Below are 25,206 nucleotides of genomic sequence, written 5' to 3'. Positions count from 1 at the left end.
GTGTACTCGGAACAGCATCTATGTGCTTCCCAATTTCTCATTGCCTTGTTTACATACACTCTGAGGACTGGTATTGCATGTAGTCTGCTAGCGCATTAGTATTGCTCCTACATAAATACAAATACAGCTGGTGTATCATATGACACTGAAAAGTGAGAGCGGACACGGAGCAATCTGATATATGATAGGACACGCCTGGAGTTTACATAAAAATAAGAAAGAGGATCACTTCAAAACCAAGACCTTATACAGACGAAGTCTCATTTGACAGTGCTTCTTGAAGATAATGTATTACCTCTTCTACTGACGGCCGAAGCTTACTCTCCGTTGACCAGCACCGCCGCATGAAATTCAGGTGACTAGGCTGGATTTCGATGGAGGTGTCAATGGGCTCTGTGCGTTTGAGCTTAGCAGAAATAACGTGCATGGCAGACTTCAGCCACCAGTATGGCTTTTTCCCATATAGGACCTGCACGCAGGCGAAGTTAGTGTCACCAGCCAGCCAACGCGAGACTACGAACCTGAAGCATGATACCGCCGAGAGCGTATATGTCAGTGGATATCGTTGCGCATTGGTTTTGACCTTCTGGGAGGTCTAGAAGCTCTGGAGCGACCCAACGTACTGCACCGGTGTGGTAGGAAAAGACAGGGTTGGATTGTACCATGATATTGGAGATACCAAAATCTGCAAGACGAGGAGACCCGTCGGCAGCAACCAGAACATTAGTCTACAATTACCATAAGATGATTTCGGTTGCATAGCATATGTGAACTTACGTTGGTGAGGTCGCCGTGTATGACGTTGTGGTCGTGGACTGCAGAAAACAAAGTTATATTTGTGACATCCATAGTCAATCCATCACTCACGATACCGGAGCCCCTCAGTAATTTGTTCAAGCTGTTGAAAACGTAGTAAGTTCCCGTACTCGTCTTCGTGGATAAGACTCACCAGCCGAAGCCTATCTATCATCGAAAGGGTCTCATGTGCATGCTTAAGGTAATAGTGCAAAGTCCCGTTGGGCATCCAAGGGGAAACCAATGCGCGAAATGGGCCGAACTGCTCTACAGTGCCATACAAGGGCAATACATATTGATGCTTTAACGCGGCCCATATACGGATCTCGCGGTCAAGGTTCTGCATCTCACAAGTTAATATATGCAGCCATCAGACCGGCACCCAACACACCTTGTTGATTTTGACAATTTCAAGATCACTTAGACTTGGGAATCGTGGGGATTTGACCGCCACCTGAAGCCATAATCAGGACAGCATGCAGGAAAAGCAAGTTTATGAAATACCTCATCAGAGCTTGCGCCACGGTTCCATTTACACTTGTAAACATCTCCCAAACCATTAGAGGCGGTTGGGTAACTGGTTTCCCTGTGGACATCACTTGGTTTGATACAGGGGACACTATTACTGTTCCATGTTTATAAAGTCCTGCTGAGGCAAAGAAATGACATACAAGTCCTCTGTGTCAACGGAAGGCTGAACAGGAGATGTTTGGCCACCTGGTGCATGGCCAACCTGTTAAAGTGAGATGAATAGATGGCTCCATGGACAATGTCAACAAACGTACAAGACCGTGCAGGAATTGTAGCATGTCGACGGGAAATCACAGTGGGAGATGGTCTTATTCCCTAGCATCGATGAACTACAGTTTTATATGCAGAAAACACTAGTGCGACAATATCGCAAAGTTATCCTACCGATAATTACGGTGGAAGGAGGCTGCGTAGGGTTCAACTGAGGACACCACGACTGGTATTGGTCGAAGCAGCGCTGTGAATTAGATCGATGATGAAGGCTGGCCTTCCACTACAGACGCCCACGTTATTAGGCGTCGAGGGGAAATTCCACTTCTGATCTATGGCGGACAATGAGACATCTTGAAACGTGTTGTCAGGGATGTGAAGAGCACTGGCAACACTGAAAAGAGCAGTCGCAAGGCAATATTCAGTCTCGGCGGCTAAGATAACCATCGTGGAAAAGAGATAAGAGGTTCGAGAAATATGTCATGTTAGTTCTAACATCGCCTGCTACAAAACGATGTTAACGCAAGTCAGTCGTTCTGCGAGGGTCAATTTTTGTTCTTGAAGGCTTGAGCCAAATCGAAGAAATTAATGACTTGTGCGTCAGCCTTATCTGAGTCAGTCTTCACTGAGAAAAGCAACTGATGACTGACTGCACTGAATTGACCCGTCCCATTCTGCCTGCACCAATGATTTTCGAACCACTCGTCCATATAGTAATAAGGCATGCAGGGCGTCTTTAACGCTCGCACAGGACCTCAAAGAAACATTCCCACGTATGACAAGTTCTATTGGCAACTGGGCCATATTGAAACCGCACCTTGATCGTGAGGTTTTCATGCAATCTGACTGATGCTCCAAGATACGGAACAGATCGGTGATGTAAGGTGGCATGTTGTGACAGGCGAGGGTACGGTTCCGTAGTTCTGATTCTTCTTTAATTCGATCATCCAGCGTTAATTCACGGGTTTCTGCTACCGAACCCATGAGCAGGTCAGTCCTCCGCCTTGATCAATCATGAATGCTTTCCTTCGTTTCAAGTCACCAATATCTGCAGCTAGAGGTTTTGGGCTTGCATAACAAGACCCGTATCTCCTGACTATCATGTAGACACTGGCTTTCAACTCATGAGTGGTACGAGTCACCTGCACAGCTGGAAATATGTAAACCCCCCTGAAGGTTTCGCACACAGACCTAGATTGAACGTTTGCAGCATGTAAACCAATACTAATTTGTACGTACCTTCATGATCATCGCTCCAAGGGAAGTTTCGGAACATTGCCAGACCCTAGTTGCTAATAGTACCATGTTGGATAAAGTGATAGTGATCGGCTGGCGCACAAGATCCACTGCGGTGGCAAGAAGTTAGTCAGGGTTCGTTAGTCCCATGGTACAGAGGCACCTATTGATCTCTCGGGCAACCAGCCAACAAAATAAGTATTGGAAAATAAACTTACCAATGCGCATCAACGCTCATGCGTACAGACTCCGAAGTTGGAACCTAGGGAACACAGCGCAACGCTGGCAAGGAGCACGACTCCCAAATATTCAACTCTATCTCTCCATGCACCTCGCACCACAATTTCCCTCCTGTACGGAATCAGTGTCAGCCTTTGCCCGACATCATGCTGACGGGGCGGCCCACAGAGTGTGCGTTTACCGTATATTCAACATATGTCAGACTACATACACACTTACGATAGATAAGTGGCCCCCGTGAGGCTACATCCAACATGGGTCTTCAACTCGAAAGGACAACAAATATGGATTTTTCTTTAAAAGAAAAATGTTCACTCAGTCATGCGTCGGAATGTTGAGTAGATACAACTGCACCAATCTATACAAATCTGACATGAGATAAGTAGAGGCGACTAGCTGAAAAATTCGAGCTTACATAATAGGAATGTACTAAATCATGCCTCAAGGCCTCATCACCGTGAAACCTCAACGTAAAAGTGATGTCCATAATAAATCGACCGGCGATCAATCAGCTCTCTGTTTGTTTAACTAGCGCAGTAATATGATCTGATCCTAAGAAGTTCAGAACATCAAGGGCAGAGGGGCGACGCCCTATATCACCCCAGCATTTTTCGATGAAATCCCAGAAAGAATCTGCGTCGTGCGGACTCGATGGTCTTGTGGGCTTCTTGCCCTTCAGTATCAGGACAATTACTTGGTGATCGCTCCGCACGTCTGCATAGGGTGGTCTGCCTGTCATAACCTATGGAATCTTTAGTCGCAAACTAACCCAGCCATTAGGGAACGCCTCGAACCTGAAGCATGATGCATCCGAAGGAATAAATATCGCTGGCAGGTTGTGGAGTCAATGACTCTTCGCTCTCTGGCACCTCGAAGAGCTCTGGCCCAGCCCACCGCACGTTGCTTCTGATGTATGAAGTCCCTGAGAGATCAGAACACATTGTGAGAATTCCATGGTCTGCTACGTGGGCATTGCGGTCCGAATCTATCAGAATGTTGTTCTGGCGTTTCAGATCAGAGCTAGAAGGCAGGTATCAGACAACTAGTACATACGGCGGTAAGGTCACCGTGGACAATGCGCTTCGAGTGGACTGTAATGCCGTTACTTATTGTTTTCACAAACTATTGAAGATTCCACATACGGTAGCTGATGGCTGCAGCGACTTGTCGCAACTAAGGTCCAAATGAATGGCATGATGTACGAGCCCTTCTGAGAAATAACTCACGATCAGGAGCTTTTGTTTGATGGTTAATTCTGTGAAATGGTGTTCAAGATATGTAGTGAGCGGGCCGTTGTGTATCCAGGGAGAAACCATCGCTGGAAGTAGCCCAAATTTGTCACTGAAACCGAGCAGAGGCAAAAGATTTTCGTGATGCAGATGCTTGCGTGCACGAAAATCGCCCAAGAGTCTCTATGAAACATGAGGTTTGAACAAGCGCATCACATACAAAGGGAAAACCGATGACGCACTTGAGTAACTCGGGCCCTGAATTCGTCACCTGCGACATCGATCCTTATAGATTTGACTGCCACCTGTCATGGATTCAGATTGCTGGATAGTCATACGTGTAGCATGCTTGCCTCCAAGCCTGGACGGTTGTATGCGACATAGGTGCATTTCCACACATCCCCGAAACTGCCGTGCGCTATTGGATGAGGCGAGTCCTTGGATACGAATCCCGTAAGGTCGGGCAGGCTGCATTCAAAGTCGCGTGAGGAAGTGCATTGCCACAAGGTATTATGGACTTACTGGTTGTCAGGATCTATCCCACTATCACTGGTGGTGTCTATCACGACAGACGGGCTGCTTCTCCACCACAACAGCTTCCTCCTGACATTCTCTAACCAAGACCTGCAGTGGGACAAGAAAGGTAGGATCATTTAGGTTAGTAGACTCATGGATGTGCTCTTTTAACGAGGCAGGTTGAGCGCAGAAACAATAAGACAATAGTATATGTATATTAGTACCTCCTTTTGTAGATATGAATAGGTGCAGATTGTTTGACCAACAGTCTAGTGAATCAAAAGTTGCGCTAGACGTCTTCGGTTTCTTCCATTGGATCCACAGTATAGAACCAATAACCGGCTGACTCGACCCGATGGGCTTCCTTATAGTAGCACTACCCGCACCAATAGTCACTTCCTTGCCGCTTGAATCACCCTCATGCTCTGAACGTTTTGCCTCGTCGTGCAGAGTGAATGAAGACTTTAGCCCGAACAGAATGTTGCCGTTTGAATGGCTGTTAATAATCATGAAATTTCGTTCTCCGCCAGGGTGATTACAATTGATATGAACGAGTCGGGTCTTTTGCCTTGAGACATACACATTGCTAGAACAGAATAGCCTGCATGATACTATATCATTTCATTCATTCGCAGAAGACAGATAGTACGGCCTTACTGCCACAGTTCTAGGTACATGACCAATACAACCAGGTAGGGGTGGGGATATTGCAAGCCTTGGAGTGTGCAGATCGAATCATGGATCTCCCGAGTTGGCCCTTCTAAAGTCGATGAACCCCCATATGTTTAATGTGCACGCAATCGATTACCAAACTTGTCTGATACAAAAACATGAGTTAACACATAGCATCTCTATAGCGATACATTAAATCTCGGACATCAACAATAGGAGGTCGTTGTGATGACTCAACCCAACATTGCTCGATAAAGTTCCAGTGACAATCTTCAATAGCAGGCATATCTGGACGCTTAGGCTTGACACCTTTGAGGATGGCCACAACCACCTGGTGATCACTGCGAATGTTACAGTACGGCTCCTTGCCCGATAAAACCTGGCACAAATGAGAACAAGAGCGCTGCAAATATACGTTGTCGACAGACCTGGTATGCGATGCATCCAAATGAGTAAATGTCACTTTCTAGTCTCGGCGAGCTAGATGCATCCTCGGTGTCCGGAACTTCGAAGAGCTCAGGCGCAGCCCATCGTACGTTACTCCTGATGTAAGAGGTCCCGTTCAGGTCGGAACATGTAGTCAAGAGTCCATAGTCTGCTACAAGAGCCCTTCCGTCTCTGTTGATGAGTACATTGTTCTAAGAGGAAACAGAGACGTGAGCAATATCACAAGTCTGCATACCACAGTTGCTTACACCTGTGAGATCCGCATGAACTACCCCCTTAGAGTGGACTATGCATATACTGTCAGCTTATCTTAATGCAATGCAAAAATGACATGGCATACGATATTGAAGACCAGCAGCTACATCAGCAAGCTGTTAAGGCGCTCGTGAGTTGTGGTGCAGCTAATGATCATCGAGGAAGACTTACCAAACTGAACTTGTGAGCCCCAGAGAGACTATCATAGTTTTTACCAAGATACGTGCTCAAGGATCCGTTGGTCATCCATGGAAATACGATAGCTGGTACTGGACCAAATCCGTAGGTAATCCCGTACAAGGAAAGAATGTTATCGTGGCGCAGTAATTTCCACTTGCAGAAGTCGTCCATTAACCTCTGCAAATATGTTCATATCATTAAAGCGACATCATGATCATGTCGGCCCACCTCGTTGACGATTTTCTTGAAACTGTCATCCTGAATTTCGATCCTGACAGATTTAACCGCCACCTTGAAACTTATCATCAGATGTCAGAATTTACTACGAAACTCATACCAACCTCCACATTTCTATCTTTGTCTGAGAACATGCATTTCCATACGTCACCGAAACTGCCCTGGGCAGTAGCATAAGCCAATTCCTTCATGACCTTCGCAGTAAGGTCGACTGGGCGTCTAAATTGATTGGCACATGAGTCAGCTTCATTCAAGGTAAAGCCCTACGTCTACTCACTCATTATCATTGGAGTCTACATCCAGGTATGTCGCGCCCGACGTTTCTGTCTCCGGTTGGACTTTCCGCCATTTCTTAGGCAGCACACTCAGGCTGAAGATCCATGCGGAAAGAGTATTCATCTGTCGCCCTGACAACGTATTAATGAGGTCGAAATTTTATACCAGGCCCGGGGAAGTTTGGGTAACCACAGAACGCGAATAATACTGGGCTTTGCGAGATCCCTCTTTATCGACGTTCAAGAGGCTGAGTGCAGAACCAAAGGGCAGCGCTAGATTCATGGGAATTTACGGGGATGCGCCGTTACAGGAACGGCACTGTCTTGTGTAGTGCTTCCCATAGGAGAATTCGAAATTCTTGTACTGCTCGAGGTTCCTTGGTCTCAGCTGTGTCCTGTAGAGTATCAGAATGCACAATGCCTCATAGACTCCGACTCTGGACTTCCATGCTCTCGGCTATGGTCCCAACGAATTGAGACCAAATGGCTCGCGCAGTAACTTACGTAAGTTACATTGACCACATCATGAAATTTCGGTGCCGATCAGCGATATACAGCTAATTATTTTGAGTGCAATGGAACTCTTGTTCCTCAGGAGTCCAGAAAATCGAAGAGGTCTGATCATACAGGAAGCGATAGTACACGTACTTATGCATGATTTCTGAACAAGTCGATATCACATCGCCTTGACTCGAAGAATCATTACCACTGCAGAAAAAGCACTTCGTCAATAGCCACACTTTCTTTGATTACTAGCTACTTAGTTCTAAAAGACGTAGTCGCCTAAGACTTTATGTTATACATGAGCACGTTGCCAAGAAAATGGGTATTACTCTTATTCGGCCGAATGCCACTCACGTACATCCTGCATTGCAGTCCAATGTGTGCGCGCCGCACGCTCTTCCCTGTTTGAACTGGCTTGGAGGCTCTGCATGTCTGCTTATTTTTGTTATGTGTTTGTTTGATTTTCACCTAATGTAGATTCGTTATATCTCGCTAGCTAAGCCATCGCAGAATGTATCGTAACTCATGAGTGTAACAACAGTTCGGATGGAGTAAGAAGAATGGCGTACAGCACCAACATTCAAAGCTAGCCAATTATATAACGGTATCGACAACGATCTGCGTTGCACATGTGGGAGGACGAGTAATGCACATGGCAGAGAGGAATGGTGTGTTGGAGACGATTGGGGAGGAGAGCGCAGTACGAGGTAATATGCTGAAGATTTGGGATCTTGGGAAGACGGACAAGAGAAACCAAGCACCAGTGTTACTGAGATCTTCCAAGGTCCAGCCTAGCAACAAGCCTCATCCAGTGAGTGACTCACTACGTTCAGCTTTCGCTCGGTGAGCTTGTAATTCAGGTCTTTTGCTTTGCACTTTCTTCTGCGCTGTCTTTTCTTGCCATCGGCTGGGCCTACGGGACGGTGCTACTTTACAGGCACCTGGACCAGTCACTATCTTCCACAACATCCCTGACTGCACTACCCAAGACACGCACCATCCATGAATCATCCCCTGAATCTATCACTGGCCTTGGTTGCCGAGAACTTCCGAGTCTCACAGGCTAATGCCGATGCTAAGGATAACAACTTGCACCTTTTCATTGTGATCACGAACTCGGTACACTTGTACCATGTGTCCGGCAAAGGGAGTGAAGGATCTAGCGTGTTACTAGACGATATAGGATGTGGACTGGGATGTGCGGTGCGAGAGATGAGATATGCGTATGGTGTGCAGCAGAGGAAACTGCTATATGCTTATGAAGGTGAGTGGATTGGTACGAATTTGAATACTGGGAGGTGATGTTACGTTGGACTTGGCTCCACCTTGCGCTCAGGAGAGGAAGAGAGGCTGCTGTTATGGCTGAACGGAATGGAATGTGTGTACACTGTACAACGTGTCGTGCTACAGATCCGTGTACGCCGGGACCCTGAGACACTCGAGACCCCTGGCACCCGTCTCTGCACCCGTCCCACCGGCAACCCCCGGTGCAACGTCTTTCGCAGGTGTCCACCTTAACTATGTGATAGTTGTTTCAGTCACCTGCTACACGAGAGCTTGCAGGAGGGTGACTGTGTTTGACATGGAGAATAAGGTAGTTTGAGTGTTTGCGGAGGGTATCAGAGAGGTGATCTCGGAGTGGGGAAATATCTGCATCCTCACAAATAATGGGCAGGTACGTCCTAACGATGCTCAGAATTGTGCGTTGACTTTTAATCTGACGTCACTGCCCTTGTTTAGCTGACTCGCCTTGCCGAGAAATCCACCTCTGCAAAACTCTCCATGCTGTACGCAAAGGTTCTATAGTATACTTGCACTGAGTCTCGCGCAGACACAACACCTCGATGACAGCTACGTGGCTGATATTCACCGTCAGCACGGTGACCGCCTCTACACGAAAGGAGATTGGCATGGCGCGATGACGTGCTATATGAAGATGATAGGTTGGGTGAAACCGAGCTACGTCGTTAGAAAAGTCAGTTATTTGTGTGTTTTTTTCCAACACAATAGGTCTGATGATGGCGGTGCGCTCAGCGCATACACAACCTCGTTACCTATCTGCAAGAGCTAGATGCCCTTGGCCTCGCAAACGCTGATCATACCACTCTTCTGCTTAATACCTACACTAAACTCAAAGACGTTGCACGCTTACACAGCTTCATTAAAACAGAGTCTCGTCACTCTGGTGCGGCAGAGTCGAATAGCGACCTTCCATTTGACCTGGACACTGCTATCCGGGTGTGCAGGCAGGCAAGATACACTTTCATTATGCCAGCTACGGCTACCTTGCGAAGCGCCATAAGCGACACGAAGAGTACTTGAGGGTTATAATTGAGGACGCCGGGAAGTATGGGGAAGCACTGGTATATTTGAGACACTTGGGAGCAGCCGCGGTAAGTCCAATCTTATTTGGATTTATTTTCCTGTACGAAGCTAATACATTTATATAGGCGGAAAGCAACCTCGCTAGGTACGGAGGTGCTATGCTAGATAATCTTCCGGAGGAGACGACACGGCTTCTTATTGACCTTTGCACCATCTCTGGGCCCCTCATCATCCCCGAAGCAGAGGACACCACTCCACAACAGTCGAGCGCACCAGCAAACGCCCCATCATACCTCTCGTACCTTACCCTCTCCCATGCACCTGCGCCTGAAGACAAAGAGGAGGACCTTACGGAACCTCAAACAACGCAGCCAAGCGCATCAACACCATCCAAAAAGAAACGACCTTCGCCTACACTCTATTTCGCGCATTTTGTTGATCACCCGTCATATTTTGTCCGTTTCCTAGAAAGCGTAGCCGCACGTCGCTGGGGACAGTCACTCTCCTCTCTCCCATCTTCTCTTCTAGATACCAGTCCGGACAAAGACGAGGACCTAGAGAAGCACAATCAGGCAGCAGTTTGAAATACGTTGCTTGAGCTCTACCTTGACGGAGGCTCTCCAGCACAACAGGAAAAGGCACTCAAAGTTCTGACGAGCGACACCTTACCATGCGATAAAACGCATGCATTGATTCTTCGCAGCAGCTACAGCTATACCCGAGGTCTGGTCATACTTTAGGAGCAGCTGGGTATGTATGAAGACATTTTACGGTTTTGGATGGACAAGCACAACATATCGCCATCCGAGTCTTCTGCGTCGACAGAGGTCGTGCAGGCCCTCGTACGATATGGCCCAACACACCCGCACCTCTATGAGCTGGTGCTGCGCTTCTTGCGTGCGACGCGCTGTTCTCAGTGCAGCGGGCAGCTCGATCTCCCCAGTGCCCATTTCATGTGCAACCACACATCACTAGCGGTACGTATTTCGCTTACTTATTAATTGACTGAACTATTTTTTTCCTCGAAACCTCTTCTGGCTATCTCGTGATGGCAGTGCTAACGTACATTATAGGTCTCTGCTGGACCACGAAATCGAATGCCTGCTTTGCGTACGCCAACATGGAATCATCCAGGAGATTCAGAAGAATAACGAGATCAAACACGCTCTTCCTCGCGGATGTGCAAGATAACGGGTTTACAGCGGTTGCGGCTGGATTTGGCAAGGGGGCGCTAAATATGACTCGATTGGACGATGTTACTGTATAACCGGTATTGCGCCGTGCTGTACTTCTACCACATGATCTGCATCTGTTACGGTATTCAATAGTAAGTTATCAAATTAATGTCGTTAATAAGCTCGGGTTGATCCACAATCGATGGGCATTTCCAGATTTCGGTCCAACCTAAGCATTGATTGCTCGTCCTTTCATGAATGCAATGATTTCTTCTTCAGCCGACAGACGTTCCATGTCTCCTGACCCTCTAAACTTCAAGCGAAATCCCTAGTTTGGCCGTTGTTCCATGTCCATCCAACAATGAGACGTTGTCCTTGAGATCTCGAGACTATGGAGATCAGTGAATCAGTATTGCTGATCACACGCACCTAAATCATGGTCCTTCCGAGATCAAACTTCTTGGGGAAAATACCGCCAATACTAATCGAACCACCATCCTTCGCATCCATGGTGCCGTGTCTCTCGGCTCAAACTACCATAGAGAATCCACAATCGGTGAGGTCGAGATTTTTTCATCTCCGTCAACAGAACAGTAGGAGCTTATGAACTTTATACTTGAATGCGCACGCTCATCACTCAAGTTTCCGTGGATGAAGCTCAATATGATCGATACACGATCAGGTCGCAAGTTCCCCTTATCGTATGGGTGGTCTTACAGTGGATACAACAACACGAGTCATATAGGCGCCGCCTCGAGTTATTATCATAGATGGGATAGAACCATTCATTTTAACATGAGCGCATACTTCTCAGCGCTCGAATGATCAGACGACAGGCAGCATTTGCTAACAAGAATTGGTTATCAAGATTCACGTTCCACCGTAGGGTTGTCGCCGAGTCCGGTGCCTCGCAAGCAGTTTGGCTCAAAGTTTCAATTGATAGTTGACCACGCCTCAAGAAGTCTGATGACTCGTCTGCCTTTCTCCATTTGATGCGTTTAGAGATGGGCGTTTATGTGGAGTCAATATCTACTAGCATGGATTCAATCCATACTAGTGGCGGCTTCCCTGGTGCGCCCTCTGGAATTTCTATCGGAGCTATCAGTGGATCGCGATATCAGCCGTAACCGTTGTAGTCCTTGTGTATAAGACGAAAAACCACTGTTGCTGAGAAAGTACATCCGCATCCTCTTGTGCCTGTGCTCCTCCTATCGATATGCCGGCTCTCACTCTGAAGACTATTGCACGTCAAGTCCCTCTTTACCTTCATCGACCCAGCTCACCATCTTCACTACTCAGACATCCGGGTCAACGTGTGGTTCGTTCATTGTGGACGCAAACATTAAAACCAGCCAAACCATAATTCCGACTGCTTCGGGTGGACTTGCAGATGTCTACAGATGCATATTGCTCGGCGACGCGAGTCTGGAAGAAGTATGCCACACATTGATCTTCTCCATGCTTACGCTCACCTATGCTCAGGTTGCAGTCAAATACCCACGGTATTCAAGTCTTACAGACGCCGTAGTTGACAAAATAAATCATGTATGTTTGGTAGCCTCCGAAACCTCCGCTCGTCTGAATTTCTTTGGAACACAGAATCTTGAACGCGAAATCAAGATCTGGACCAGATTAAATCATCAGTATGTATTGTGCCTGCGTGGCACCGCAACAGGTTTCGGTATATTTCGAGCATTGGTTTCCCCCTGGATGCCGAACGGGACGTTGAACTTCTATCTTACTCATAAGAATAAAACCCTTACGGAGATGGACAGGCTTCGCATTGTAAGTTTCTCTTTCGACGTCGATTACTGGAGCTTACGTTTCTCAAAGCTTAAACAGATTACTGAGGGGCTCAAATATCGTAAGTAACATATTACTTGAAAACGACTGGCTTAACTGTATACTGCGGGCAGTCCACGACAATGACGTGATTCACGGCGATCTGACCAGTGTAGGTTTACCTACATTATACGTTTCGTGACCCACTGATTATTGTTATAGAAAAATGTCCTAATTGCTGTTGATGGGTCCCCGCGTCTTGCAGACTTCGGTGTTTCGAATATCATGGTTCAGTCTGACCCGGCATTCTCCTTCCACAATGGCGCAGTTTGTTGGGCAGCTCCAGAGCTCCTCTTCCCGGAAGGTGAAACCGTGCCATGTGCCACCAAATCCAGTGATATATATGCTCTTGGATGTATCATGCTTGAGGTCAGTGTCTCATTTGCGTTTTTTTATGACGCTGACACGGTATTCGTAGGTAATATACACCAAAACACCCTACTGGTGGATCAAGCAAGCCCACCAAGTCATAGCATCAAAGTGCAGAGGCCAAGAGCCCATTTTGAAAGAAAACACCATACAAATTCAAAAACATCATCTGGATTTCATGCAGCAGTGCTGGTCGATCAACAGTGAGAATCGTCCATCAGTGGAGGGGGTACTGGACTTTCTCGAGAGAGCTATCTCTAACGGGGCCCCATCTACATAACGTCGCTGCTCGGAGCTGGTTCATTCTCATCTTTTCTTTTGTTCTAGCTACCTCATTGGCATAGTATACAGTGTTCAAGTATGTAATACATGATCGCATATCTACAACTCAAAATTTTACATAACAGCATGAATGATGATATTTGCAAGAGCAGAATTATATCCTGCTACAGTTTGCACGGGTACAATATCAAGGTCTCATCAATACACTGATGTCTCAGATCTGGTAGAAAGTGATAAGAGAAAGGGTATATTCCTGCAGATTATCCCACAGCGAGTCTTCTCAAAAATCTGATCAGGGAGCGGCCAATTGTGTAGATTAGTACGCAGGATCCGCCGGCCACGGACATGCCTTACTACTAGTACATACCTTTGAGAACTTCCAGAGCGCTGAAGAATTCGGTTTTACAATAGGCGATACTTGTAACCGGTGCAGCGTTAGTAGAATCCTTCGTAAGATTCTGATAGAAGACCTGCGTTTTTCCACAAAAATTTCATGCATCGCGTGACATAAAAGTATGCGGCATCTTGCATCGAGGCGACTGCGGGAAGAATACTCCCGAGTCCCGACAGAGTCTCTTGCACCTGCACGCGGGGATCTTCATATCAGAACCAGCTTCGGAAGGAACTTGATAACAACTTTGCGCTGCTAATACTCCCCGTGACGGAGTTGTCGAGTTTCCGAAGCTTGAAAGTTTCACCCAAACTGGCATTGATGATACGGTCTGAACATTGCACCCCACTACGCGGCGTCTGTTGAGCGTCGTTATATACCTGCAAACCAACCGCTTAAACAATGAAATCGCACGGCTGCCTTTTCCTTTTGTCACCTTGAACGCTGTGGCCTAGCACGATTATTATCCTGCAATGGGCAATCTCTTTTCTACAAATTCGGTGGTATGTTCTGCCCTTGTATTCAATGTGAATAGCAGTCACAGGGAAACCGCCAGCATTCTCACCCAGTTAATTTCAAAACTGAGCCATATAATATTCCTGCGACAGAACTCAAAAAACTCCGGTTGTATGCCAATTGTACAGGAGGGTTCGGTGATGTCTGGATGTATTCTTGGTCTCGGCGACAACATCCGGTTGGAACGTCCAAGGTAATTGTGCACTCGATCAAAAATTCACAATATTAACTACCTTTTAGGTTGCGGTCAAATTAATTAGGGTTCCTCAAGCAGATGATACGGAACTAGTGAATAGGACAAGCAAGGTGGGAGCATGAATGAACTGAAAGTTGTTGTGTTCATCCATTTCAACTCACAGAGGATTCGTCGCGAGGTTCATGTTTGGATTGACCTAGAGCATGATCATATTCTTACTTTCAATGGTATTGTTGATGGTTTGGGGCCACTACCTGCCCTAGTTTCTCCGTGGATGGAAAATGGATCACTCGACAGTTATCTGAAACAGGGACCTGTTCTTTCCAAGGCCGATAAACTGAGAATGGTACGCATCGTATCTCCCAACACCGTGGGACGCGTTCTGACATGTCTTCAGTTGAGACAGATAGCGGCCGGCCTCAAGTATTGTGCATCTATTTTTTTTCTGTATCTGGATCAGACATGCTCACCGACTTGTTAGTACACGACAGAGGAGTGGTCCATGGCGATTTAACATGTGTATGTGTTAAAAGTCGTGCCCAAGATGTCTCGTTATGACAACTCGATCTACAGACCAATGTTCTAATGAGCGCCGATCAGACGCTCCATCTTGCGGACTTTGGTCTTTCAGTGGTCCTTTCAGAATCACAAAACCCCACCTTCAATTCGTGCCACCCAGGAAATGTGCGGTGGATGGCGCCTGAGTTGCTTGCTTTACCTGAGGAAGGGGGAGTGGTCGTGCCAACCAAAGCTGCTGATGTTTACTCGTATGGTTGCATCATGCTTCAGGTGTGTTGTTCCTCATTCGATTCCATGTAAGTTACTGTGCTGATAATGTGCAGGTGTTTTGTGAATGTGCACCTTACCTCTGGCTACCGGATGTGTTCCGCGTTATTGTGGCAAGACTCACAGGAACACCACCCTTCCGTCATTTCCGTGACATCGAGGACGTACACAAGGAGTTTTCGTTGAGATGCATATCTGTCGATTCCGAAGGTCGACCGGTGGCTTCTGAGATTGTAGGGTTCTTACCAACAGAGTGACAACAATACGAATGAACTAGCTTAGGATACTGTTTACTCGGAACGACATCTATGTGCTTCCCAATCTATCACTGCCTTGTTTACATACAATATGAGGATTGGTATTGCATGCTAGCCTAGTAGTCTGCTAGCGCATTAGATTTAGTATTGCTCCTGCATAAATACAAATACAGGTAGTGTATCATACACATACGACACTGAGAAGTGAGAGCGGACACGGAGCAATATGATATATGATAGGAGACACTCGGAGTCAACATGAGGACAAGAAAGAGGATCACTTCAAAACCGAGACCTTATACAGACGAAGTCTGTGCTTCTTGAAGATAATAATTTATCACCTCTTCTACTGATCAATAGACGAAGCTTGCTCTTCGTTGACCAGCACCGCCGCATGCATGAAATCCAGGTGATTAGGCTCGATCTCGACGGAGGAATCAATGGGCTCTGTGCGCTTGAACTTGGCAGAAATAAGGTGTATGGCATACTTCAGCCACCAGTAAGGCTGTTTCCCATGTACTAGGACCTACACCACAGGCGCATAGTCGATCCATCACTCACGATATTGGAGCCCTCGGCAATTTGTTTGAACTATTGAAGTGACGTAGTAAGTTCCTGTACTCGACGTTCGAGTCGTAGACAACACTCACCGAATCATGACAAAACATAAGCGGTCGATATCACATGCAGCTGTCTGTTCCTCCGAGGGCCCACAAGAAGATGACCACTCTCGTGCTAACTGCAGGCTGACAGCAGTTGACTTGGATTCCAGTGACTCCAACAGAGAAAATGTTACTGGCACGGATGACACGGATGACACGAAAAAACCGCCGCAGCGCGTCATTTATTCAGTAGTATGTGTGTTGTCGACAACTGAGTGAAGTTGATTCAGCAGCCTGCTGGCGCCTAGTTTGAAAAGGCATGGTGTTTTGAGAATAGTTCCGAGTCTACGCTAACCGTTGTACAACGATAATTTGAATTCCGACAATACGCACTTTACAGGTAAAAAAGGAACACATATAACATCATGGTCACCATGCAGCATCTTACAGGACTACAGAACTTTATCTCACAAAAGCGGGTTGTAAACACTAAATCGTGTAGCAATACCCTCCAACTTTGTCACTATAATTGGTACGCACTATCATGAGATCTCACTACATGACAGCGCTTACCGTGACCCCAGACGTCTCATGACATCGTCCATCGTCGGGCGATTGGCTGACATCTTATGCAAGCACGGTGAGAATTGTTGATACACTGCATGGCTCTCTATGTCCTTGAAAGGGGCACGTCCCTTGTATATCGCGCCCGTAACATGTGAAACACTTGTTATCCATGCGTAGGGCTTATTCCCAGAAAAGATCTTGGACTATTGTCAGAAGACTGTTTTTGTGTATTGACAATCCGACAGACCTGAAATACTATACAACCATACGAATAGACATCCCAAGCTTTAGTTGGCTTCTCGTCTTTAGCTTCGTCTTCGTCTTCATCTCCGCTTCGGAGAGCCTCGGGGGGCATCCAACGTGCGTTTCCTGGACGACAGGAATTGAAGGTGGCGTTTTCTGCCTCGGCAAGGATCATTGATAGACCAAAGTCTGCGAGACGGAGGCGACCGGTGCTGTCAACCAAAACGTTGGTCTGTCATTGAATTCAGCTACATACTACATGTGGATTGGGATAAGACCTACCGCTGTCAAGTCGCCGTGCACGATACCCTTGCCATGCACTAAGTGGATAGTCTTTAGTATACGCTGCGATCACTACATCTGTCAACAACGGAACTCACGGTAACTAATACCAGCAGTTACCTGCCATACCTGAAATCATGGCTAAGTATAAGCTAGTGCAGTAATCATTTGGCACTTACAAGCTCTTGTTTTTCAGAGTCAGACAATTCCGAAAACTTGTGCTTCAAGTAATCGTCCAGCGATCCTTCTTCCATCCATGGAGACACTAATGCTGGAAGTAGCCCGAATTCTTCAGCGAAAGTCACGCCCTCGAGAGGGAGAATGTGGTCGTGTTCCAACTGCATCCAAACATAGGCCTCACGACGAATTTTCTGGGGAGAAGATGTATCAGCGAGTGGAACTACATATCAATTTCTGTCCTAACCTTGCCTATCGCTTTCAATATCGTCGCATCTGTTAACCCAGGGACCCTAATAGATTTGACAGCAACCTTGATTATAATAAATGGCAAGTCTTCTACCCATGTCTAAACTCACGTCGCGTTGGGTTCCAGATGGTGTAGTCATTGAACATTTCCAGATGTCACCGAGCCCCCCTCTACAGGTAGGACAGCTGCTATCTCTTGTGATGTTTTCCCCAGGAATAAGCTCTGGTTCGATTTTGAATTGAACTGACTCCTGCCAACGATATTAGTATATCGTCAACGTGGAAGCAATATTGACTTACGGGGCGGAGACCACCCATTGTGAAATCAAGCTAGAACTCAGAGTTCAAAATGACAGGTGCTAGGTAACTGGGATGTAAGGGACGAAGCGAGCATCCTTATATACCACTGCTGAAGAGACAAATTAACAATGCCGTCAACCCAAAAATACTGCGACCATGAGATCCTATGACCTGTTTGAGCCTGAAAACTAGCGTCTTGATAGCAAGTATAATAGAAAGCTCTGATGGGCTGTGTCATCGATGGTCTTGTCCATCAATGATTGATATACTGTACATCTTTCATCAGACTCGGCGGAAGATATCCTGCGATATACATGTTTGATTACATGCATCCCTAGGGTGCATTTTACACACGTACAAGATTAACACTCAAGCATTACATTCCTAGTTGCGTACCTTTCTCGTGACTTCCCCATCCAAAGCTACCATGGTAGTATATCCAAATTCATTATGCAATACACGTGTGCCGCTTGATCGTTTTTTGTTCCAGTTATCTATCGGAGACAGATTCGAACCGAGGCAAGGACTGTATCACCCAGTGCGATGACTGCGGAAACGGTATTGGGTAAGGCCGAGGATCTCGTGTATATAGTCCTGCACGGGATCGGGATTCCTGTGTGCACCAAGCTATATGGCCTTTATGTGGCTAGATCATAGCGCCTATCTTGTCGTTAAAGGGTTACGCCAGTGATTGTGTAGCGCCAGATCGTAAAGCTCTCATCTATCATTGGCAAATATGATCAATACCGGAACACCAGTTGTAACAACATGATTTGAGTCCTGCGTGGCCTAGACGGTGAAAATTCTTGTCTTCGATGAGCTCGCTCATCCCACTGGTCGACCGTCGAACACCTAGAGTGTCAGAACCGAAGCGTCAAGTACTACTTCTCAGACACTAAGCACATACCTTGGATGCATTCTAACCGTGATAGGCGCGCGTTTAACTCGGGAAACCATACAGTCCCGACATCAGACGTTCTAGAATCCATGCAGGAATTTGAACTGCGGATAAAGCCGGACGAGTGCAATTTTTGAAACGAACGCTTGGGCTTGATTTTCCTCAGCATACGCCTCATTCGAGGCTAAAGAAATCTAGTGTGACAAAGAGGTGCAACTGAGGAAAAACAAGAGGCTCCTTGAACTGCATTCATACGTGAGCCTTTCCTGAATCCCCAGTGTTGAAGAGCGAGCCATCTCAGATCTGGTGGAGAGCAATAAGAGAAACGGCGTGTTCCTGTGGGCCATGATCCCGCAGCAAATCTTGACGCTCAAGAATTCGGTTTGATAGTACGCACTGCCAACCAGTGCATTAGTGGGATCCTTCGTGATAATCTGATAGAAGACCTAGCATTTTTTTTCACAAAGATTTCATGCTGAGCGCTGAGTCCCAATAGAGTCCTAACGGCAGCTGCCGAGAGAACTTTGCACTGCGTGATTGGCTAGTGAGTGACTAGTGAACACTGCCACATCATACATCTTGCCAACATCTCGCAGTTTTTGAATTTGCTATCAACGTTTCAGCCAGACTGACATTAGTATTGTAATGATGGTGTGACAATTCACTACCCCATTACGCGGCGTCCGTCGAGCGTCTGTATTCTTAATTATATACCTGCAGAGTCCAGCCTGAGACCAACCGCTTAACACCGACATCATCTACGCCTGCCTTTCGCCACCTTCAAGTTTCCCGCAATGGGTAATTGCTATTCTCAAAATGAGGTAGGTTCGTGCCCTTGTTCCTGGACCCGACTTAGGGGCAGCTTCGACATGGCAAGGGTTCTCACGCAAACGGTCGACCGTTTTTTCAAAGACCGAACGACCGTTTGAAAAGCACGTGAGGTTGGAGGTCACGTGACGCCGGAATTTGCCGCACTTACAGAGTCAGAACATGGTGCGGGGGGTGACATCTAACATGCTCAAAGCTCAAAGCAGCGTGCGTTGCCCCCATGTCTGTTCCCATTCTGAACAGGAATCATTGATCTTGTTCTCTACGATCTTGTCTTCGGCAGAATAATATCATTGATCCTGTTCTCCTACAATCTTGTCTTCAGCGGAGTTCTCAATATCTTAAGTTGTGAGTGGGCCTGCTGCACGAATAAGGAACATGGTGAGTCGACAAACAAATGAGACCACAATGGCATTGTGTGGGGACAAACGGAACGGACAGAATGAACGGACACCAAATGGAACGAACAGATCAGAATGAACAGATCAGAACGAACAGACGAAACGGACGAACAGATCGAACGGATCGAATGAATGGGACAAATGGAAGCGGGTAATTAAACGGGGGGATATTTGGAATTCGTTAGTGCAAGAATTGGGAGCTGGGAGGGGAGCCAGTCAAAATAGGGTAACTGGTGAGAGACAAGAGATCTGTGCGCGACTCACCGAAAAAAAAACTTTACTGCTGCAGGTAGTTAATCCTCAGCCATTCCTCACCGTTGCGAGAGACAATCCGGTCACGGGGAGTGGTTGGGTCAGTGACGAAACCCTTGAACAGTCGAAAAAGCACCATGTTATCCGACACGTGAACCTCGGTGCGCGAAATCAGCAGCTTCGAAAATGCTTCGGTCTCGAGCAGGTCCATCTCTCCTGGTCCCTGCATGAAGACGTGCTCGTAGACGCGCTGGACCATCGACAGGAACACGTGAGGGTGGAATGTTCAGCCCTCAGAGAAGATTCCTCGTGGCTGAGGCCAGGGAGGCAGTTCCTCACTGGCAGCCTTGGAGGACTGCTTGACACCATCTGCGCAATACCCCTTCTTGTGGTTGAGGGGCAAGTTCTCGGGTCCTGGATACATAATTGTTTGACAGCGGGAGCATGTCTGTGCCTTTTGAGCCTTGGAAATAAAATGATGGTTGATGGGTCAGTGCGAACAATGTGCAAACGACCAGACACAAGTGACTGACCTTTCTGCCTGGTTCTTCCTTCACAAGTGGGACGACGGAACAATGACGGCGCCAAAATAACTCACTGTTTTTGCGTGCTGTTTACCCAATGTCAGAAAAGTAGTTGAGAGATGGTGTTTGCAAACGGACTCACAGGTATAGTCATTCTTGGTGATTTTGCTCATCAGCTTCGGCTCGATGTCACCCAGCGCATGTAGGAGGGCTTGTGGGTTCTTCTGGACGACTGACTGGCCCTTTTTCTTGATGAGACAGCGGTTGTACTCTTCTGTCGCCAGCACCCAGCGCTTCGAAGTCATTTGATATGACAGCCATTTGAACTCAGCCCGCATTTCCATAAATAAGTAGAACTCGTCCGAATTTTGGAAGGTGAGCGAGCAAGGATCAATACCCGTGGAAATGGAGAACAGGCACTGAGACCGGGTCTGGCCTGCCGCGATAGCCATCGAGTGATTGATGCCAGTGCTGCCAAGCACTGGGCAATCCTGTGAAGAATTTGGGAGGAAGTTTTCGTGTGTAGTGTTGGTTGGGTGTGATTGCACATACCTTTGCAGTAGCCCTAGGAATCACTGGGCGATCGCTGGTGACTCCAGCGCTGGGGGTAATTGCGTTGCTAATGCCAGCGCTGGGGCAATCCTGTGAGAATTCAGGAGGAAGTTTTCGCGTGTAATGTTGGTCGGGTGTGATTGCACATACCTCTGCAGTAGCCCCAGGAATCACTGGGCGATCGCTGGTGACTCCAGCACTGGGGGTAATTGTGTTGCTGATGCCAGCACTGGGGCAATCCTGTGAGAATTAGGGAGGAAGTTTGCGTGTGTAACATTGGTCGGGTGTGATGGGACATACCTCTGTGGTAGCCCCAGGAATCACCTGGCAATCCTGTGAGAATTCGGGAGGAAGTTTGTGTGTGTAGCGTTGGTTGGGTGTGATGGGACATACCTCTTGGTCGGGTGTGATAGCAGTGCTGGCAACCACTGGGCGATCCTGCGAGAATTCGGGAGGAAGCTTTCGTGTGCTGCACCATTGATGGTCTTGCACAGAAGGAAAGTATGCATCAAGTCGTCCAGTACCTGGGGCCATGCTAGGAACTTCTGTGCTGGGCAATGCTAAGGTTCGTAGTTTTTTGATGGTGCTGCCGCTGGCATCCCCTTCATCGTCCGAGTCCAACAAGATGCAGACAGCCTTTCTCTTTGGCGCTGGAGGTTTCTGCGCGAAAAAAAAAGAGATATGGGGGGGTTGAATGGAAGTGTTGTTACTTACCATTGGTCTTGAAGTTTCAGCTGGGAGTGTAAGAAGGGCAGGGTCAATTTGCCACTCGTTGATGATGACATTCCAACTGGCAAGAAACGCAAGGTCGACTTCCTCACCTGTGGTGGGGTCAACAGACGAATCAAAGGAGTCAAGTAGGCCCTTCTCAACGTTCTCCTCCTTGATCAAAAGACCACCAAATGTCGCTACATGATCTGACATAACTAACCCAAAAGTCTTGCCTGAGTCGATGTCACCAAGCTCAGGAAGAAGCTGCAGCTGAGAGTCAGTAGTTTTTGCTGGAGCGTGTTGTGAAGCCTCGCTATGTAGTCACAGAGTCGGAGGTGATGTGAACCGTTGGCGAACTTGAGGAATGGCATGAGTTCGGGCCTGCTGAAAGCCACTCGCACGTTGCGACGGAGGACAAAATCATGGCCGAGGGCAGTGAGCATCATCACACCGCTTGGCTGTGCTCGCTGAAGGGAATTCCACCCTTTGTGGGATCCCTCAATGCGACTCCCATCAGCTCTGATGCCTTGGATGCTGCACTCAAGGCACCCTTTGCGGACATGTTTCAACTGTTCTTGGTGAACCTGAGTCATTATTGTCAGTAGCGATCGATTACAGTGGTACTTAGCGAAAAATGAAACTTACTTTCTGCGCTGCAGCTGACCAAACACCTTTGTCTGCCCATTTGCTGAATGCCACCATAAGCCTCCGTTCCTGCTCTGCTCGGTCCCAGTATTGCGCAGGCTGACCTTTCTCGGCATGTGTCTTGAGAATGGCACCTGTGATGTCAGCAGCGACAGCGCCTCGATAAGGACTTTTGCTCGATTGGAGAATGACAGCAATGTATCTTCAAGTGCACATTGAGTAAGTAGAAACTAAGTAAAAGTAGATGCATGGCATTCACCTCGCACTAAAGTGCCAAACATTGAGTTTTGAATCCGTCTCCGGCATTGCAGAGGTCACTGCATTTCGAACTTGGCAGCAATTATCGGCGACCATCATCTTTGGCTGGGGGACGTTTAGAATGTCATGGCGGTGCTTAAGACCTTGAAGGAGTTCAGTTATCTCTGCATTCGTGCACGTCTGGCAAAAGCGCTACATATGGAACGAATATGTCAGTGAAAAGCTTAGGTGAGTCATTGTCAAAACTTACCCATGAAATGATCTGATTGTCCTCATTCAAAACACTCAATATCCCGCCTTTCAGCTCCCTAGACTTCTGGCGATCCTTGTCGGTAAGTGTGGCCTTACTTGCTGCTTTGAACGTGTTGTCGAGTGAGCCGCATATGGCTGCCAGGTTGGAGAATTAAAGGTTCGTTGGTCACACGAGTCTTTCTGTAAACTAACCTGATAAAGTCTTCAGGTATGCTCCACTCTCCTTTTGCCTTGTGCGTGCGCAGAAGTCTAGGAAGACTTCTGTGATAATCTCACCCGAAATCGATTTGTCAGCATATGCAAGCGGGTCGCTGGCGCTCGAGAATGCCTGGAGTGTCTTCACAGCACTCTTACTACCAGAGAAATAGTTGGTAAGTCTGCTATTTGCATTGCAGGTGGGCTGTATCTGAAATACTTCAAGGTATTCAAGCATTCACCGCTTGTGTTCCAACAGGTGGAGCTCTTTGCGGCACACCGAATACGGTAAGAGTGTCTTTCTAAAAAGAAAGACTGCATGCACTCACGTCTGACTCTTTCTTCCAGCCCTGCAGAGGTTGTTGACGGGCGCATCTCCACCAGCAAATCGAAGAGATCACGTGTTAGGGCACAGCGATAGAAAAAGATTGGGATGTTGCCTGTTTGTTTGGTGAGTGGATGCTCCAGACATCTAATGCACGAAACTCACGAGGAATCTGCCAGTGCTCCCATGAACTCCAGTATGCAGCGCTCGTCATTGCAAAACAGTAGCCCTCCAAGTTGGCTGGTTGATGCGCTTGGACATCTTCGACATCTCCAGGTATGTTCTTGTCGGTTGCCTTCTTCATCTTTGTTGATTCCTTGCATGTATTGCATCAGAGTTGGGCGCCGAGTGCTGTCTCTTCGCAGATAAGACCGTGGAGTTCGCGCAGCCCCATGCTTGTCCACCCTTCCCAGGTGGTCTCCTTGTCAGAGCCGCATCGAGGACAGGTGGCAAGCTGTGGGTAGTAGAACGGGTGAATGACATTGAAGGGTTTGATGTACTGTGTTACTGGCTCGATGTCTTGATGTCCGAGTCCCGAGCGCTTTTGAATATGTATGTAAGACGGGGGCACGAATTGAGGCCTGAGCAATGGGATATTGAGGCCTAACTTATGTGTAGGCTCAATTTTCTTTGATCGAGGTCGACTCTTCTCCCATAGGTACTGCACATATTCGACGACCTGTTACGAACTAGGATAGTTCTAACAATGACAACTCGACAGAGTTTACGATCGTTGAGATTCTCAGTCTCTCAGACAAGAGAGAGTTCTGTGGACTTAGTCAAAGGAGTGCTTTGGCTAAGAATCGGGTTTCAAGACGACTTAAGATTGGAGGTCTTAAGCGAAGGAAGTTCCAGGTAAAACCTAGTAAGATTCAAGTAAAGAATATAGGCATAATACATGTGCTTAAATAGATCCATATGTGCGCACAGACCAAGTCATCGTGAGATAGTAAGTACAAGTTCAAGAAAGGAAGGCATATCGGAAGAAGTGTAAAAAGTATAAGACAGCGGCTATAAGTGGTTGTAACATTACCCCCTTACTAAGCGTGAAGTCACCGACTTTACTCATAATCCTGATACTCGCAATGGTTAGAGTCGTCCTGGTTTGCCCAATAGATAGGGTCATCGGAATACTCAAGCTGATCATCTCCTCCAGGTAAGGTACTCCGCCTGTCGGAGAGCTTCTTCTTCCTGGCACTGGCTGACATACGCGTCGTCTAGACCTTTCTCCCAATGAGAGAGTTCTTGGTAGATCTTCGTCCTTCCAAGTGAGCGTAGTGGGGGCGCTTCCAGTGAATTTGTGGCAATAAAAAGATAGATGTCCGGGGAGAGTTCCCTGCATATTCTGCAATAATAATCGGGGACAGTTGGTTTGGCGATGGCCAAGGGTTTTACAGTATCTGCAGACACGGTTTCGTCTGGATTTGAGGACGAAGGGCGTATAACGGGGGGAGCAGGGGGTGGCTGAATGCTTTATCA

At 47.3% G+C, this 25,206-nt stretch overlaps 7 protein-coding genes across 7 annotated transcripts; 4 read left to right on the top strand and 3 right to left on the bottom strand.

The window, feature by feature from the left end:
* Positions 1 to 244: 244 nt before the first annotated feature.
* Positions 245 to 1,788, bottom strand: F5147DRAFT_837100 (kinase-like domain-containing protein; the record flags this gene model as incomplete). Its single annotated transcript, XM_041444038.1, has 9 exons — positions 1,581 to 1,788; positions 1,467 to 1,528; positions 1,300 to 1,414; positions 1,187 to 1,249; positions 950 to 1,135; positions 868 to 898; positions 778 to 815; positions 522 to 728; positions 245 to 469 (listed from the first exon to the last, which is right to left on the bottom strand). The coding sequence occupies exons 1-9, from the start codon at positions 1,602 to 1,604 to the stop codon at positions 245 to 247; spliced, it is 951 nt and encodes a 316-aa protein (XP_041292678.1). The 5' UTR covers positions 1,605 to 1,788.
* Positions 1,789 to 3,285: 1,497 nt separating this feature from the next.
* On the bottom strand, positions 3,286 to 7,306 carry F5147DRAFT_837099 (kinase-like domain-containing protein). The gene is made up of 17 exons (XM_041444037.1): positions 6,826 to 7,306; positions 6,653 to 6,767; positions 6,540 to 6,602; positions 6,303 to 6,488; positions 6,217 to 6,247; positions 6,125 to 6,162; positions 5,858 to 6,067; positions 5,621 to 5,808; positions 4,764 to 4,865; positions 4,580 to 4,709; positions 4,484 to 4,546; positions 4,239 to 4,424; positions 4,155 to 4,185; positions 4,066 to 4,103; positions 3,807 to 4,013; positions 3,428 to 3,754; positions 3,286 to 3,380 (listed from the first exon to the last, which is right to left on the bottom strand). The coding sequence occupies exons 1-16, from the start codon at positions 6,945 to 6,947 to the stop codon at positions 3,521 to 3,523; spliced, it is 1,944 nt and encodes a 647-aa protein (XP_041292677.1). The 5' UTR covers positions 6,948 to 7,306; the 3' UTR covers positions 3,286 to 3,380; positions 3,428 to 3,520.
* Positions 7,307 to 7,778: 472 nt separating this feature from the next.
* F5147DRAFT_695475 (uncharacterized protein) lies at positions 7,779 to 8,215 on the top strand. Its single transcript, XM_041437380.1, has one exon. The coding sequence runs from the start codon at positions 7,974 to 7,976 to the stop codon at positions 8,172 to 8,174; it is 201 nt and encodes a 66-aa protein (XP_041292676.1). The 5' UTR covers positions 7,779 to 7,973; the 3' UTR covers positions 8,175 to 8,215.
* Positions 8,216 to 8,539: 324 nt separating this feature from the next.
* On the top strand, positions 8,540 to 10,236 carry F5147DRAFT_773742 (uncharacterized protein; the record flags this gene model as incomplete). The annotated part of the gene is made up of 9 exons (XM_041441498.1): positions 8,540 to 8,591; positions 8,664 to 8,821; positions 8,866 to 8,894; positions 8,951 to 9,002; positions 9,068 to 9,124; positions 9,159 to 9,302; positions 9,362 to 9,565; positions 9,622 to 9,720; positions 9,778 to 10,236. The coding sequence occupies 9 exons, from the start codon at positions 8,540 to 8,542 to the stop codon at positions 10,234 to 10,236; spliced, it is 1,254 nt and encodes a 417-aa protein (XP_041292675.1).
* A 1,807-nt stretch (positions 10,237 to 12,043) lies between these two features.
* F5147DRAFT_652885 (kinase-like domain-containing protein) lies at positions 12,044 to 13,318 on the top strand (the record flags this gene model as incomplete). The annotated part of the gene is made up of 7 exons (XM_041433689.1): positions 12,044 to 12,145; positions 12,310 to 12,372; positions 12,427 to 12,612; positions 12,661 to 12,691; positions 12,744 to 12,781; positions 12,832 to 13,038; positions 13,088 to 13,318. The coding sequence occupies 7 exons, from the start codon at positions 12,044 to 12,046 to the stop codon at positions 13,316 to 13,318; spliced, it is 858 nt and encodes a 285-aa protein (XP_041292674.1).
* A 583-nt stretch (positions 13,319 to 13,901) lies between these two features.
* On the top strand, positions 13,902 to 15,563 carry F5147DRAFT_695465 (kinase-like domain-containing protein). The gene is made up of 8 exons (XM_041437379.1): positions 13,902 to 14,214; positions 14,268 to 14,420; positions 14,468 to 14,533; positions 14,587 to 14,769; positions 14,821 to 14,851; positions 14,905 to 14,942; positions 14,997 to 15,212; positions 15,266 to 15,563. Exons 1-8 carry the CDS (start codon positions 14,185 to 14,187, stop codon positions 15,464 to 15,466), a joined length of 918 nt encoding a protein of 305 aa, XP_041292673.1. The 5' UTR covers positions 13,902 to 14,184; the 3' UTR covers positions 15,467 to 15,563.
* Positions 15,564 to 16,595: 1,032 nt separating this feature from the next.
* Positions 16,596 to 18,335, bottom strand: F5147DRAFT_174847 (kinase-like domain-containing protein). Its single transcript, XM_041428396.1, has 8 exons — positions 17,887 to 18,335; positions 17,697 to 17,837; positions 17,585 to 17,650; positions 17,340 to 17,531; positions 17,259 to 17,289; positions 17,161 to 17,198; positions 16,883 to 17,110; positions 16,596 to 16,832 (listed from the first exon to the last, which is right to left on the bottom strand). Exons 1-8 carry the CDS (start codon positions 17,902 to 17,904, stop codon positions 16,638 to 16,640), a joined length of 909 nt encoding a protein of 302 aa, XP_041292672.1. The 5' UTR covers positions 17,905 to 18,335; the 3' UTR covers positions 16,596 to 16,637.
* Positions 18,336 to 25,206: the final 6,871 nt, after the last annotated feature.

The sequence above is a fragment of the Suillus discolor genome, assembly GCF_016758755.1.
Source record: "Suillus discolor strain FC423 chromosome Unknown F5147scaffold_28, whole genome shotgun sequence".
In the NCBI taxonomy this organism is placed as follows: Eukaryota; Fungi; Basidiomycota; class Agaricomycetes; order Boletales; family Suillaceae; genus Suillus; species Suillus discolor.
The sequence above is the reverse complement of the archived record's forward strand: the minus strand, read 5'-3'. Positions and strand labels throughout refer to the sequence as shown.